Source organism: Macaca nemestrina, chromosome 3 (assembly GCF_043159975.1).
Source record: "Macaca nemestrina isolate mMacNem1 chromosome 3, mMacNem.hap1, whole genome shotgun sequence".
Lineage (NCBI taxonomy): Eukaryota > Metazoa > Chordata > Mammalia > Primates > Cercopithecidae > Macaca > Macaca nemestrina.
The window spans coordinates 67,384,658-67,401,095 of NC_092127.1; the positions used below are offsets into that span (position 1 = coordinate 67,384,658).

At 34.5% G+C, this 16,438-nt stretch overlaps 1 protein-coding gene across 9 annotated transcripts in view; it reads right to left on the reverse strand.

The window, feature by feature from the left end:
* The window catches only part of BLTP1 (bridge-like lipid transfer protein family member 1), a 211,758-nt gene that overhangs the window by 130,326 nt on the left and 64,994 nt on the right, over positions 1-16,438 (reverse strand). For 6 of the 9 annotated variants that reach the window (XM_011748836.3, XM_011748837.3, XM_011748838.3 and 3 more), the window contains exons 21-26: positions 11,854-12,081; positions 10,958-11,095; positions 6,726-6,926; positions 4,585-4,713; positions 1,939-2,058; positions 954-1,234 (exon numbers count right to left, since the gene is read on the reverse strand). In XM_011748836.3, the coding sequence (XP_011747138.2) occupies positions 954-1,234; positions 1,939-2,058; positions 4,585-4,713; positions 6,726-6,926; positions 10,958-11,095; positions 11,854-12,081 (1,097 nt within the window). The remainder of the gene's footprint in view (positions 1-953; positions 1,235-1,938; positions 2,059-4,584; positions 4,714-6,725; positions 6,927-10,957; positions 11,096-11,853; positions 12,082-16,438) is intronic. The other 3 variants (XM_011748834.3, XM_011748841.3, XM_011748835.3) reach the window with 2 other exon arrangements.

Below are 16,438 nucleotides of genomic sequence, written 5' to 3' on the forward strand. Positions count from 1 at the left end.
TATCTAAAGGAAACAGCCAGAAAGCATGGGAAAATATTTTATGTGCAAAAATGTTCCTCTATCATTTGTAATGGAAAATTTAGAAACAATCTAAATATTTAATATAAGGGCAATGGCTAAATAAAACATGTTGTGTCTTTTTGGTAATGTATTATCATTTTTTTAAAAGGATCTTTATAAAATGTTTAATCATGTGGCCAGATGCTTGGGATATAAGTTTAATACAAACATGCAGAATTTTAAACTGTATATACAGGATGATTTCAAGCATTAAAAAAATACAGCAAAATCCTGGAGATAAAATTTCATGTGGTAGGGTTATGATCATTATTTTCTTTTGTTTCTTAATAGTTTCCTATATTTTTAGAATTAGCATATATTAAATATACAATGGGGAAGATGGGGATGGAAAAAGTCATACTGTCATTTTAAATGGAAGTGATTCAGTAAGAGGCGCTGGCAACTTTTAAAATCATATATAATAATTTCCTAAGGACCAAGGAAATAGGCCTGAGTACTCTTAATCTTCCTTGCAGTTCTGAAGGCCCATAAAAGGAGTTTTATACAGTAGACGGTAGTAGTACTGTGATTTCTAGGAATTAATGATGACTTGAAAGTGGAGAGCTGTGGTAAGAGAGAAAATGTAGTGCTTTACAAAATGTTATTTGGGGACCGTAACTTAAACTTGTTTCACTGTTGGCATACATGGTATAGACTTAGAAACACATCAGAAAATAATGTTACTTCCAACAACTATACCATCACCAGAGACAAGATATATATTTACTTAGATATTAGGTCCTTATATATTCATTGAGGTGCAGCAGCACAATTATATTAGGTCTTTATTTAAAATATTCTTAGTCCATTCTCTCAGTAGAATTTCCTCTATAATTATCTAGTTATTTTCATCTGAACAGGAGACTACTGCCATTCTTAAAATTTTCACTTACCTCTTAGTTCTGGCATCATGAGTTTCTAAGAAATGTCTTTGTGCCTCATGTTTAGAATGATGGTCAGCAGCCAAAGCAATATCAACAGTAATAAGTCCTAAATTGGCTGACCCAGCTTCAAGCCAATAGGCCCTCCGTAGCACTGCAGGCTGAAGTCCAATTCTACAATTATTTAATTGCTCAATGTACTGTCTCACTTGAAAATCCTGAATTGCAGCACTGATTCCTTCCCCAACTGATTGATTGTGGAGATTACAGTTTGCAACTCGAATTGCACCCATCTAAAAATTGAATGAAGAAAACGAAACAAAAGTGTAATTTCTGTATTTTTAAGTAGCTTAGCCAAAACTACTGAATAGGTGATCATTTCAAATAGAGTAAAACATAAATGGAAGGAGAAAATACAGGAAAAAGAAATAAAAAAGGAAAAAAAATGGGAAAGGGACAGGAAGGGAACAGAAAAAGTTAAACAAAATAAAAACAAAAATAGGCAATTTTTTAAAAAGAGGATAAAAGGAAAAAAGCAGAAGTCCACAGGCGAACAAAAGAAGTAAATGATGAAATCATAGAAACTTAACAAGGCTTGATTTTAAACTACAATCCATAAAAGAGTGGGAAACAAATGTTTTCAGGAGCCAGGCAGAAAATATAAATGTATGAATCCTAAAGACATTCAAAAATCACATCATTTAAAAGCACTACCAGTTTACATCCCCGATATAAAAGCAACCTACTACTTTATATCCCTGCCATAAAACAATGTTATAATAACTCAGTTAAGAGTAAATAACTGGTGAAAGTATGCCTTAAAAAAAAAAAAAATACTGGAAGAGAACATGGAGGAGTAAAAATTAGAACGCTTTCTCCTAAAATTATGTGGCAGTCTGTGAGACGACAAACTATAAGTGTGTGTTTTAGTTCAAGAAATAGAGGTTTGGTTTAGTAAAAAGGAAAAAGCACTACACTGGCCGAGCAAAACACTTACCTTTATATTTGTAGCACAACCATGCTCAACAATATAAATATCGGCTCCATCTACTGCTAAACGAGTCATAGTATATTTCAAATCATCTGAAGTTGGACAAGGCCCAGGAATACAACTCAACTAAAATAAAAAAGGATTGTACATCTTAATCATCACCATCAACTTATTATTTTGACAGTTAAGTCGTCTTCTTTAAGTAAACACAAAAAAATCTAGTTATTGATGTATTTTTTAAAAATCTAATTTCATTATTTTACAATAAATGAAATCAGCAGTTAAAGTGTTATAAATTAGAAAACTATACATTAGAAAACAATAAGTAAGCATGCACCATTTTCATTCAGAAGAGGCAAGTAGCAAGTCTAACGGACAATACATATACAACTTCTTACTGAAACTCAGAGAGGATAAGCAGAGTAAAGTGATAAGTAAACAGTGTCACAGGTTTACAAGAATTGTATGAGTTTAGAGTTGTAAGGTTTTCTTACAGGTACTCCATACACACAGATGTATTTTCACACACACACATACACAAATATATTCGCTATAAATATTATGGTATCTAAGATAATCCACATTAATTTTATTTTACACCTAAAACACAGATTTTTATGATGTTTAGGTTAGAAGAAAATGTATGTATCACCTATATCAATAAACTTCTTGAGGAGATGGCAGCCCTGAGTAAATTATTGGCCCAACAGCATGAAAATGCTCATTAGTGGCAGAGCCAGAACTAGAAACAGGTATCTTACAGTGTAGTCAATACTCTATAAGGATATATTTCCTCTGGACAAAAATAGACCTAAACAAACTAAAGTGGCAGAATCGAGATCAGTAGTTGCCTGAGGTAGGGGCTGACTGCAAAGACACACAAAGGAATTTTCTAAGGTGATAGAAATGTTCTATATCTTCACTGGTGATAATAGTTACACAGGTATATACAGCATTTGTCAAAGCTCAAACTGTATAACTTTATTTATTTATTTATTGTTGAGACGGAGTCTCGCTCTGCCTCCCAGGCTGGAGTGCAGTGGCCGGATCTCAGCTCACTGCAAGCTCCGCCTCCCGGGTTCCCGCCATTCTCCTGCCTCAGCCTCCCGAGCAGCTGGGACTACAGGCGCCCGCCACGTCGCCCGGCTAGTTTTTTGTATTTTTTAGTAGAGACGGGGTACAGTTAGTGCTGGGACAAACTGTACAACTTTAAAAGGATGAATTTACTGTATGTAAATGATGCCTCAATTAAACTTATTTTTAAACATTTTAGGGCCGGGCGCGGTGGCTCACGCCTGTAATCCCAGCACTGTGGGAGGTCGAGAGGGGCAGATCACGAAGTCAGGAGATCGAGACTATCCTGGCTAACAGGGTGAAACCCCATCTCTACTAAAAATATACAAAATTAGCCAAGTGTGGTGGTAGGTGCCTGTAGTCCCGGCTACTTGGGAGGCTGAGGCAGGAGAATGGCGTGAACCCAGGAGGCGGAGCTTGCAGTGAGCCGAGATGGCACCACTGCACTCCAGCCTGGGCGGCAGAGCAAGACTCTGTCTCAAAAAAAAAAAAAAAATTTAATGCAACGTAAACACTTTAAGTTAAAAAAAAAAAAAAGAAAGAAAGAAAAGAAAAAGGAGGGGGAGGCACCTAAAGGTATATTTGTATTATCCATAAAAAACTGCCTGCCTGACCTATGACTAAGGAACCAATTCTGTGGAGCCTGGCAATGTGTTTATAGTAAGAAAAAAAATAAATTTAATCACCAAATATAGCTGTTTCCTTCAATGTCAATATATAAGCATGCATTACAGATTTTTTTGGACGGAAAAGTAGGATGAACTACTTTCAATTCACAGTAATATAACACCAAACAAATATAATTTGTATAGCAGAAGAACAAAAAAAGAAAGACACATATGGGAAAGAACTAGAAAGAAAAGCTAAGCTGTTAACCACTGTGTTGTGGAACCAGGGTAAGTTATTTTTCTTTTTTGAAACAGCCATGCTTTCCAGATTTTCTGAAATAACCACGCTTCCAAAATCAGGGGGAGAAAATGCCTCCCTCCCCAAATTCATAAGAGAGAGTATTTATTGCACAATACTACTATGCATTTCATTGCCACTGCACGCGGTTTTAGGGATTACTATCTACTTTTTGCAATCCTTGTGAAGATATTGTAATGACCCTTAATGAAGGTGGCACAATGTTGTGAAAAGAGCATAACATGTGGTGTCAGGAAACTTGGCAAATGACCAACCTTGCTATTACATTATGGGAGAAGTGGCATGTCCAGAGTGGTCTGCAAACCATGTCACGTGAAGAATTCAACCTTCTCCTTGTTTCAATTTCTAAATCTTCTACATAAATATATAGCCACATCCCAATAATGCAATATGACATGAATGTTAACAGCAAAAATGTAAGCAAAATATAATTTTTATAATTCTGTTTATTTTTTAATTTGTATGTTTTAATAATCATCTCATATTTTAGATAGTTAAAATGGCCAAGAATTTTAAAAATAATTTTATTAACTGAAAAAACTGCAGTTTGCTTCAAGGCTACATGTATTTGACTTGAAGCTGATATCTCAATATTCCATTTTTAAAAGTTCATAAACATTTATAATATTGCTAACATATTTGTTAACATACCTTGGACTCACAGAACCGACGATCAATTCCATGCTGACATATTATTACTGATTTTGGTCTTTCCAGTTCATACTCCCGACATACCACATGAAAAACAAATGTCTGTCCCCACTCCAAGAGGCATGCCAGCTACAGATAATCAGTGACAAGTTGACAACACTGTTAGCATTCTAAATAAGTGTTCAGAGTTTAAAAGCTTCTGAAGAATGTTAACATGGCTTGGAAGAACCCAAACACTATCTTAAAACTTCTGCTAAATAAGCAACTTGTTAGCCAATGATTTTTGCTACCTTTAATATCATTTATATGCTTATGTTACTTTTCCTTTATGAATGACAAAATGCATTGCCAAAATGAAAACTCATTTCAACTGAAAAATTTCACTTCAGCAACTTTTAAAGCAAATCCTTTTATTCAAGGTTATATATCTTTCCTGTTACATAGCTAACTGAAATGCCTACATAGAAAAGCACCTAAAATTCTCTAATCATAAACCAAACTTTTATGTGAGAAAGTATCTAAATATCACATTGAGCTACAATTTTTAAAAACCAGGTATTTTGAAGATTAAAGCACTTTTGTTTATGTAAATAGAAGCTTAAGTAAGCATATAATTCTTCAAATCTTCAGTTTAAAAAAAAAAAAAACTTTATTTTATAATTGATTAGAGCTGTTAAAAACATTGAGAGATAGATATACATGGCATTATTCCCCCAAATAAGTACATAATTTAAACACTTGGAAAATATAAATTTTACTTTTAAAACACAGAGAATAGAATAAACATAAAAGTGCCTACAGATTCATGAACTGTGCAGCAAACAGTGATGCTGAGATTTTATGCAAAAGAAAGAGAAATGTTTCACCTTATAAACGCAATTTATAAACATGTAAGATTCTAGCAGTCCTTAGAACAAAGGAATTGTACCAGCACGGCTTTATTCCCTTCTTAGGGAACAAGCTGCTTTGGAATATGCTTCAGTTTTCACTTGTATATTTAGGGATGCGAAATGGGAGATAATAAGGAGAGGACAGTTACAAGGCCAGTGAGCAATGACTATTGCTTTTCATCCATTTTTATACATTCCATTATGCATTTCTTTTCACATATTTTTATAAATATCATTATACATTCTAATATTATATTGAGATGACGTACAACTCCAAAATATCCCTTTTCAATTCCATTCATTTTCCCACCATTTCTAGAATATTAATTTTTGCTACCCTCTGACGATTTCTTCCAGGTATACAGGGCATCTAGGTTCTTCATCACTTTCTTGTTGCTACTACATACCTCTAAATTATATGTTTTATACCCATTCTATAACTTTTTATCAAAATTGAGTATGTAACATTCCTATCAAATTCGTCTTTTGAAATATCAAGATGAACATTCATATTATAATAAATATATGACTCAGGTGAAATGTTAAAATAATATGGCAATTCAACTAAACTTCAGTGGCCAATTAGAAACAAATAATTATTAAGGCTTTTGTGCCTTCTAAGGATTAAGTGAAAGGGGTGGTGGGAGAGAATTTATCCAAAAGGATCACACCTAGAATTCTAGACCAGATTTACTTACCAGTAAATTCACTTTTATTTTTTGAAACTATTATAAACATCACTAACAGCAGCTACAAATGATGTAACCTTGCTTTGGGACATGACGATCAAAGAACCTTATTACCTAATCCTTAGCATCATAAGAGCTACTTTCAAATCCTACTTAAGAAATATGTAAGAAAACAAAGTTCTTAAAAAATTACTCCATATAGTAGAAAAATAAGATTTTTTCCAACAATGGAGGGCCAAGTAACATAATTTTAATAATATATTAAATTGACTTCTAGAACAGTACTCATCCTGAGTTTTTCCCAAAGAAAGTCTCAAATTCTTGGAAACATTACATAGAACTATATACATTACACCCAACAAATTATATGTGGCTCAGAAAAGTGAAACTTGTCTCTGACTCACCTATAACTAAAATTCTGAATGGCAAGAATGACTCCCATCAGAATGCCATCAGTGGAAATGCAATGAACATTCAAACAGGCATACAAGTTATTCTTGAGAAGGTGGATAAAGAAAGGAAAAAGAAAATAAGTCAGGAGGTAGTACTCTGAAAACCATACCTGTGGTGCTGTGACCTTAGCTGTAAGACTTCCAGCCTGCACATCAATTAACCACGCGTATTCTAAGGAATCACTTCCCAAAGGAAGACCTTCTGCTGAGAACATAGCGTGTGCTCTCAGCTGGAGACCTGACAAATTGATGTGACCTTCCCTGAGTACTTCATCCACAGGGGGTCGCTGCTGAAAACAATAATGATGAGACTGTAAAACGTATAAGAAAATCATATTATAAATTCCAGTTGTTTCCCCCGACACCCCCTGCAGAGATGAACAATAAAATCATGCCATCTATAAGGCTTCAGAATCCACAAGCTCCTAACACAACCTTGTACCCACAGAGGTAGTCTGAGTTAAGCATCTTTAATGAACAATATCTATGAGAGCCCAACTATTATAAAAAGCAAGATAGCTGAGTCCTAAAAAGTAGACAGATCTCTGATTGGCAACTGCCTTTATGAATAACAAGAAACTACAGTAGTACTCTGACAGGGAATACAAGAGACCAATCTTTTGTAGGAAATCCAAGAATCGTGAGATTAAAATATTTTTTAAAAGGAAGATAACATTGAAGAACATGGACTGTTAAGACCAAACAATGAAGAATGGTGGTGAAAAGTAAACTTCCATACAGATTCTGAGGACTATGTAAATACAAGGATAGTTTTATCTTACAGAGAATAATTTCATACTCACTACTAAAAAGCCGCATGTATTTCAAAGAGAAAATTTCTAACATATTCAGAGAAATAAAGGATATGTCATAAAACAGATTATTTCATGGAACACTAGTTCCACACATTAAGAATAAAGAATCAAATAAGTCTGGAAATGCCCTACTGATCAGTCACCAATTTCTTAAATCTACCTCCCAGTCTCTCACAAATGCATTGACTTTTTTTCATCTTCAGTGCTCTCATCCTGGTCCACACAGCATCACCTCTTGCCAGGACCTTTTCAAGGTATTAACTTTTTACATCTCTCTGCTCCATACTCTATCAGTAGTCACAGAGATCTTCTAAACATATGAATCTGATCCTGTTCTTGCCTCCAGACCATTAAATGCTACCAGAGCACTGCCTACCTCACCTTGTGGCACTTTTTACTCTTGAAATTATTTATCTTAATTTTAATGTTCACAATATTTACGTTCTCCCCCAGGTTCATTAATGACCATTTCTGTCTTATGCACCAAGTATCACTGCACCTAACAGTGACCACAAAAAGTAGATGCTGCTGACTACACAGATTTCTTCACAGGAAGTGTTCACAGAGTCTTCAATATACCAAGATACACTGAGGCAGTTCACAGATTATTTCCCAACCTAGTTTTATTATGGTAGTCCTCTTCATGTATGTCTAGGCTACCTCACAGGGTTAGTGTTCCTTGCTTTCAATATATGTTGGGAAACAGTCTTAAAAAAATTTTTTTTAAGGATAAGGGCTAACTCTAATTCATAAGAAGCTTTTTTAAAAAAAATTCAAATCATGACTACAATAATCACTCTAGAAGCTCTTCTGATCCAATTTTTCATTTAATTTTCATCCAAGCTATGTGACTTTATATAAAATCACCTGACTTCTCCAGGCATTAATTTCCTTACCTTTTTTACTGAGAGAACTGGGGAAGGTGGTCAAGAAAGTTATCTTCTGACACTGAGACTCAATAATTCTCAGTATAAAACTTGTATGAAATTTTTTAATCTCAAAATTACATGTGGATCTTGGGCTTTCCTAAGGTACAGCCTACATGATACACCAATAAACATTATATTCTAAATTTTATTGCAGTTTGCATCATGTGTGGGTTGAATGTCGTCCCTCAAAAATATATGTTCAAGTCTGAAGCCCTGAAACCTATGAATATGATCTTTTTTGAAAACAGGATTTTTGCAGATATAATTAGGTTATGCTAAGTTTACACTGAGGGTGGGCCCTAATCCAATATACTGGTATCCCTGTAAGAGGAGAAAAAGTGGGACACACAGGCACAGAGAGAGAGTGGCAGCCAGTCGAGATGGAGGCAGAAATTTGAGTGATTCATCTACAAGCCGAGGAATACCAGGGATTACTGGCAACTCACCAAAGCCTAAGAAGAGGCAAGGAAGGGTCTTTCCCTACAGCTCAGACAGAATGTGACCCTGCCAAGAGGACTTTGAACCTCCAGAACTGTGAGAGAATACATTTCTGTTCTTTTATGTCACCTAGTGTAGGATACTTTGTTATGGCAGCCCTATGAAACTAATACATAAGATGACCACAAAGTTAAAAGTGCATAGTTTCATAATGGGACACAGTAGTCCACCAGTCACCTTCGATCCTTCATCTTGAAGCCTTAAGACTGTTGCTACCCAGGATAAACTACAAGTGGGCAACCCAGATTTGAGCCTTGGAAGTAGACAAAGTGTGAACCCTCTCACTGTGAAAGAACATTAGATAGTGTAATGACAGATGAAGAAAAAAATTCTTAGGAATAGTTGTGTCAACACTATAGAACGTAAACAAGGTAAGTAGACAAGCAAATTCTAAGAGGATATATATGGTATCTTTGTCTTTGGGGTAAGTTGTCAACCATCTAGGAAATGAATTATCACTAGTGCGTCTACTTCCACCTTGATATCTCTACTCCATGAACTCCTTCTCTAATCCCCAAATAAGTCATACTTTATAATTCAGTCTCTCTACAAGTTTGCCATACCTCTATAATAAGAATTAATGTGAACATTCATAATCAGCTCAATAAAATGTTTTCTACGTCTGGAAAAGTCTTTTAAAAGTACAGTGATTAAAAGTTGAAGTGTTACCAGGTACTCATAAAAAACCAGGGATAGTCATCTACGATTCTCAGAACTCATCCATAGAAGACTTTCCCTTTTCCCTTTATTAATTTCCTTAATAGACTGAAAAAGGGAGGTGGGCTTCCTCTCCACACACCTGCCTCCCAGAATAAAAAACAACCGATTCTAGTGACCCACTAATTATAGGGAGGAGGACAAGAGGTTTTTTTTAAGGTTAATATGGCAAGTTAAAATAGTGTTATGTGAGATCTTTGTGATGAGAGAATAGTTCTGTATCTTCATTTTGGTGGTGGTTACATGAATCTACACATGATAAGATAACCTAGAACTATGCACACACAGTGTATCAACGTCAGTTTCCTTGTTTTGATACTATAATTATGTAAAATAATTTTATCATGGAAAAAAACTGGGTAAAGAGTACACACAGGATCTCTCTGATCTTTGCAACTTCCTGTGAATCTATAATTACTTCAAAATAAAAGTTTAAAACTGGAAACACTCATTCTGTGGCAAAACAAAAACAATGTCTAGCACATATTAAGTTTTAGCTAATATGATCTCATATATGTCAAATATATGTATGAAAAATTAAATTAAAATTCCATGAAGAAAAATATAGTCAGTGATGGCAAAAGAATGAAAAGGAGATATGCTATTTTAAATAAAATGATCAGTTACTACATATAATCATAATAAATGATCATTCACTGATGATTTCTGGGTATCAGATTCATCTTCCCATTTATAATTTTACTTTCTCTTATATTACGTTCCATTTACATTTCTAAATCACACAACTTGATTAAAAGTAAGATGGGGCATATAAAGCGGCGGTAGGCGCCACGGAAAGCCATTTGGCTTTTTAAAAAATAATAATAAAATTATAATCTACCCAGAAATGTAATAAATTCTCAAATTCTCACTTGATGAATTTCACTGGTTCTCTTTTAAAAGAGCCCAGAGGTATCTTGAAGGAATTAACGAAGTATCTTATGTTAGATGAATAAGTCATTGACCGTGTAGATACACACGTTTTAAAATATTATTTAAATACTTAAAATATTATTTAAAATATAAAATAAATATTAACATTTGTGCTGTGATACTCAACAGAACCTACCAACATTTTATATAGTTAATCTTTCCCTTCCATAAATATTTGAGAAAGTATTTATTTCCATTTCTATTATAATAGCAAAAGGTATAAAATATAATTGGAATCACAGAAATAGGGACCAGCAAAAGAAAATTGAGGTTCTTGAAACAACTCTCATACACAAAAACATACTTACAAAACTTCTTAATACAGTTAACTTAAAAGTCTCTCACTTAAAGAGCTACAAAGTCCATGCACAGAAGCTAATACATTGTTTTAACCCAATAAATGTTAATAGTAAATCTCTGTGTTTCCATCATATTTCATTTTCACCTTACCTGATAGTTATCACTGACAAACACATTCAGGGGTGACAGGATAAGTTGCAGCATGGTCTCCCTAAATCCTTTTTTCATTTCAAAACATAGTCTTTCCAAGAAAGCTGTAGGGCATTCAGGACCATCAGTAGTTCCATGCTACAGTCAAATGAAATGGCATAGTCGAAATGCAGAAAAGGCAAAAAGTAAGGAAGTACAGAAAAATAAAAATTACATCTCTCATGATTAAGAGAATTTGCTTTTCAAAACAGAGAAACTATGATTACTGACAAAAATAACTATTCTGTACCTCAGTAGGATCATTAGCTGCACTAAGCAATAGAGGGCCACCCGCCCCCCAACCCCACTGCAACACAGACACACACCTCATCTGGCCCTGCTCCAAAGTCCCAGGGTTCTTGGGGCAATTTAATATCATTCCATGTCAGTAAGAATAGGTCCACGGGTTGTCCTTAGAGCGACCCAGTGTGCTAGATCCAAACTACATAATTCAACCCCAGGGTCAAGCCAGAAACTTCATTTTGTAACAGATCTACCATAAGGCCCCAAACTGGTCTGGGGTCTAGAGATAAAAGCTAAGAAAACGTAAAGTCCTTGAATACCCATCAGGTTAATTATAAACCCAACAACTCAACGTATGACACAATGTCCTGACGTTACACAGAACAGCAAAGAAGGAGCTAAAGTTAAATTAGAAGAAAAATAGAAAATAAAATTACCAATGATCAAGTAATCATATTATGAAGAAAATACATGAGTTTTATAACAGTAAAATAATAAATTTAGAAGTTTCTGAATCTGATTTTCTTTTTCTAAGTGTGTGTTGCATGCTTTACATCTATACACAGGTGGATGTCATAATATATTCCAGACTACTTTGATGTGTAAACACTTACAACAGGAAGACGCCCATGAACTTTGTACAAATTAACAAGTACAGTAATATCCCAAGGACGCAAGGCAAGTGGATGAATTGACTTGGCTGAACCTTCATTTTCCTTTTTGTCATTTTCCATTCCAACAGCAGTCCACCCAGAGCTGGATGATGTTGACAGTGACAAAACAGGACTTGAGATAACCTCTTCAAAATCCATATACATGTCATCTTCCCCAAAGTAGTTTTCCTATAAATATTAAGAAAACGCAAATTGCTGTCAGAAGAAGTATGTAAATATATTTTCACCTATGAGCCTAAATTTGTAAATTATGTATTTCCTTGACCTATTATATTTAATAAAAAGGCATCAGCCCTATTGTCTTAAAATACAAAAGAAAACATGTTAAGGCTTACACATAGCCACTTGGCAAATAAATATTCAGTAGCAAAAAATACAAAAAGTTACAGAAGCCTATTTTATAGTAAAGCTTCATGACATTGCCCCAATTACAGCAAAACCTTGTAATTTAGGTCCTCAGAGACCTTTGAAGGTTTGCATGGTTAAACAGTTTTCAATCACTGCTCCTCAGAGTTCTCAGGCAATACCCGAGGACATCCTTTGGGGGAAGCAATTCACTAAAAATCAGTCTGGCTAAATTCGATTAGGTAACTAGTACAATTCACATATTCCTGTTGGAATTATTTATCGGGCATGTTTCAACAGCTTTAATAAAAATATCCAATCTTGGTTATTGATGAGATAAAGGCATGTGTTACCAACATTATCAAAAATTCCTTTCACATAGTTCATCCTGGTTTTTTATGCAGAAGTGTTTCAACTATTGTTTTCTTTTGCATGAAAATATAAATTTAGCTGGAATTTAAATTATTTTTCCCATTGATTCTAAATTTAAATTTTGCCCTTTTGATCTGTCAGTAGTAAACAAAAGTTGTTAAATATTCCTGTTAACATTGTTAGCATATCTGTTAAATATTAGAACCAAGACAGGAATTTGGTAAATTCTGCACTTTGACTATTGACAAAGTTATTTTCTGACTAGAGTTATGGACATCAGTAAATAATATCATTTCATAGGAAATAATGTCAAAGGGCTTAAAGTCATACAGTTAATTGGTAGGGGGATTAATATTGAAATCCCAAACCTACCAGCTCACAAAACCAGTGCTTTTTCCTCTATTCCCTATTGCCGTCCACCTCCTAAATACAGATGCCACTTGAAACCTGCCTGAAATCTTAATAATTGTCTTTATAATACAATTCTGAAGCACGGACAAATTTATGCACAAATATAACAGAAAACACTGGGTTATACTTTAAATTCCAACATTAAATTTTTAAAAATAACATAAATGTCTAATTAAGTTCGATCAACATTAAAAACTTGAAGAGATAAAACAAAAAGCTGGTTCTTTCACAAGATAAAAAAAATTGATAGACTATTCGTGAGATTAACCAAGAAGAGAAGAGAGAAGATCCAAATAAGCTCAATTAGAAACAAAAATGGAGATATTACAACTGATACCACAGAAGCACGAAAGATCATTCAAGGCTACTAAGAATACCTTTACGTGAACAAACTGGAAAATCTAGAGGAGATGGATAAATTCCTGGAAATATAAAACCCTCCTAGATTAAACCAGGAAGAAACAGAAACTCTGAACAGACCAATAACAAACAGTGAGAGAGAGAAAAAGGGATTTTTAAAAATTGCCAACAACAAAAAAAAGGCCAGAACCACCAGATGGACTCACAGCTGAATTCTATCAGACATTTAAAAAAGAATTGGTACCAATCCTACCAAAACTATTCCAAAAGATAAAGAGGGAATCCTCCCTAAATCGTTCTATGAAGACAATATCACCCTAATACCAAAACCAGAAAAAGACATTAAAAAAAGGAAACTAAAGATCAATATCACTGATGAACAAAGATGCAAAAATCCTCAACAAAATACTAGCTAACTGAATCTAAGAGCATATCAAAAAGATAATTCACCATGATCAAGTGGGTTTCACACCATGGATGTAGGCATGAGTCAACAAATGTGATATATCACATAAACAAAATTAACAACAAAAACCTATTCAACAAATTGTGTAGAATCAATATTGTGAAAATGACCACACTGCCAAAAGCAATCTATGAATTCATGGCAATTTCTATTAAAATACTACTGCAATTCTTCATACCACTAGAAAAAACAATCCTAAAATTCATATGGAATCAAAAAAGAGCCTGCATAGCCAAAGCAAGACTAAGCAAAAAGAACAAATCTGGAGGCATCACATTACCTGACTTTAAACTATATACTAGAAGGCTACAGTTACCAAAACAGCAAGGTACTGTTATAAAAACAGGCACGCAGACCAATGGAACAGAATAGAGAAGCCAAAATAAAGCCAAAATAGAGCCAAATACTTGCAGCCAACTGATCATCAACAAAGCATACAAAAACATAAAGTGAGAAAAGTGGGTTTCATAGCAGGGATGCAGGGATGGTTTATACACAAATCAATAAATGTGATACATCACATAAACAAAATAAGAAACAAAAACCTATTCAACAAATTGTGCTGGGATAATTGGCAAGCCACACATGGAAGAATGAAACTGTATCCTCATCTCTCACCTTATAGAAATATCAACTCAAGATAGATCAAAGACTTAAATCTAAGACCTGAAACCATAAAAATTCTACGATAACATCAGAAAGGCTCTTCTAGACATTGGCTTAGGCAAAGAATTCTTCACCAAGAACCCAAAAGCAAATGCAACGAAAACAAAAATAAACAAATGGGACCTAATTAAACTAAAAAGGTTCTGCACAGCAAAAGAAATAATCAGCAGAATAAACAGACAACCCACAGAGTGGGAGAAAATCTTCACAAACTATGCATCTGACCAAGGACTAATATACAGAATCTACAGGGAACTCAAATCAGCAAGGAAAAAAATAATCCCATCTAAAAGTGGGCAAAGGACATGAACAGATATTTCTCAAAAGAAGATACACAAATGGCCAATAAACACATGAAAAATGTTCAACACCACTAATGATCAGGGAAATGCAATCAAAACCACAACGTGATACCACCTTATCCTGCAGGACTGGCCATAATTTAAAAATCAAAAATAATAGATGTTGGTGTGGATGTGGTGAAAAGGGGACACTTTTACACTGCTGGTGGGAATGTGACATAGTACAAACACTATGGAAAACAGTATGGAGATTCGCACTAAATGTAGAACTACCATTCGATCCAGCAATCCCACTACTGGCTATTTACCAAAAAGAAAAGAAGTCATTATATGAAAAAGACACTTGCACACTCATGTTCATAGAAGCACAATTCACAATTCAAAAACATGGAACCAACCTTAATGCCCAGCAACCAACGAGTGGATAAAGAAAATGTGGTATGTGTATATATATACACAAACATACATATACACATATATACCATGGAATACTCCTCAGTCATAAAAAGGAATGAAAGAATGGCATTCACAGCAACCTGGATGGAATTGGAGACCATTATTCTAAATGAAGTAACTCATGAATAGAAAACCAAATATCATATGTTTGCACTCATAAGTGGGGGCTAAGCTGTGAGGATGCAAAGGCATAAGAATGATGTAACAGATTTTGGAGACTCGAGAGGAAGGATGTGGCGGGTGGTGGGGTGAGGGATAAAAGACTACACATTGAGTATAGTGTACACTGCTCAGGTGATGGATGCACCAAAATCTCAGAAATCACCACTAAAGAATTTATCCATGTAACCAAAAACTACCTGTTCCCCAAAACAATTGAAATAAAGTAAACAAACAAAACTTAAAGATGTTCAGAGCAGTAGTTCTCCCCTCCAGAAGCCTTTATGAAATATACATTCCACCCCAGTCCTGATGACTGTTCAGAAAGTTTGCAGTAGGCAGAGTCCAGAGTCAAGTGTAAAGTGGAAAAACTCCTTTGATACTTCCACGTGTAAATGGCCCCCAGAAAAACACCTCTGCCCCACCTTCTCCCTAAACAGCTGATCTAAGGACTCAACTACTATTAGGTTTCAGAATACTAACATGTACCAACAAAACAAAATAGGTACCAGCACTCATTTTAACTCATTTTTAATGATTCTAGCCAACAGATCTCTTATTTTTAAAAAATTCCCTTGTAATCTCTCACAATTGTAAATCTTGAAAAAAATTTAGATTTCTGTAGATTATTACAGTAAAAAGAAAAAAGATTCCCTTGGGTCTAATGTTCAATTTGCTACTAAAGCAATCTCCATTGCTTTTGAAATGGAAATAATTCATATCAAATTCCTTAGGGAACACTGAATGCCCAACATAGCAGAGAACATTTGCTAATTTTTGTTAAATGTGTCAATGACTTTGCTCTAAAGGAGTTATAAAATACTAGGATTCTTTCAAGAGTTAATACATTTGTCGTTACTGAATATCGTCAACAAAATGTACTTTTAAAATTATAACTCCCTTAAGAACTTTGTCTAATGTTAAATGTCTAATGCTGGGTGTGTGACTTAAGGGTTTTTCTTAATTTATGAATTCCAAATCTATTAGT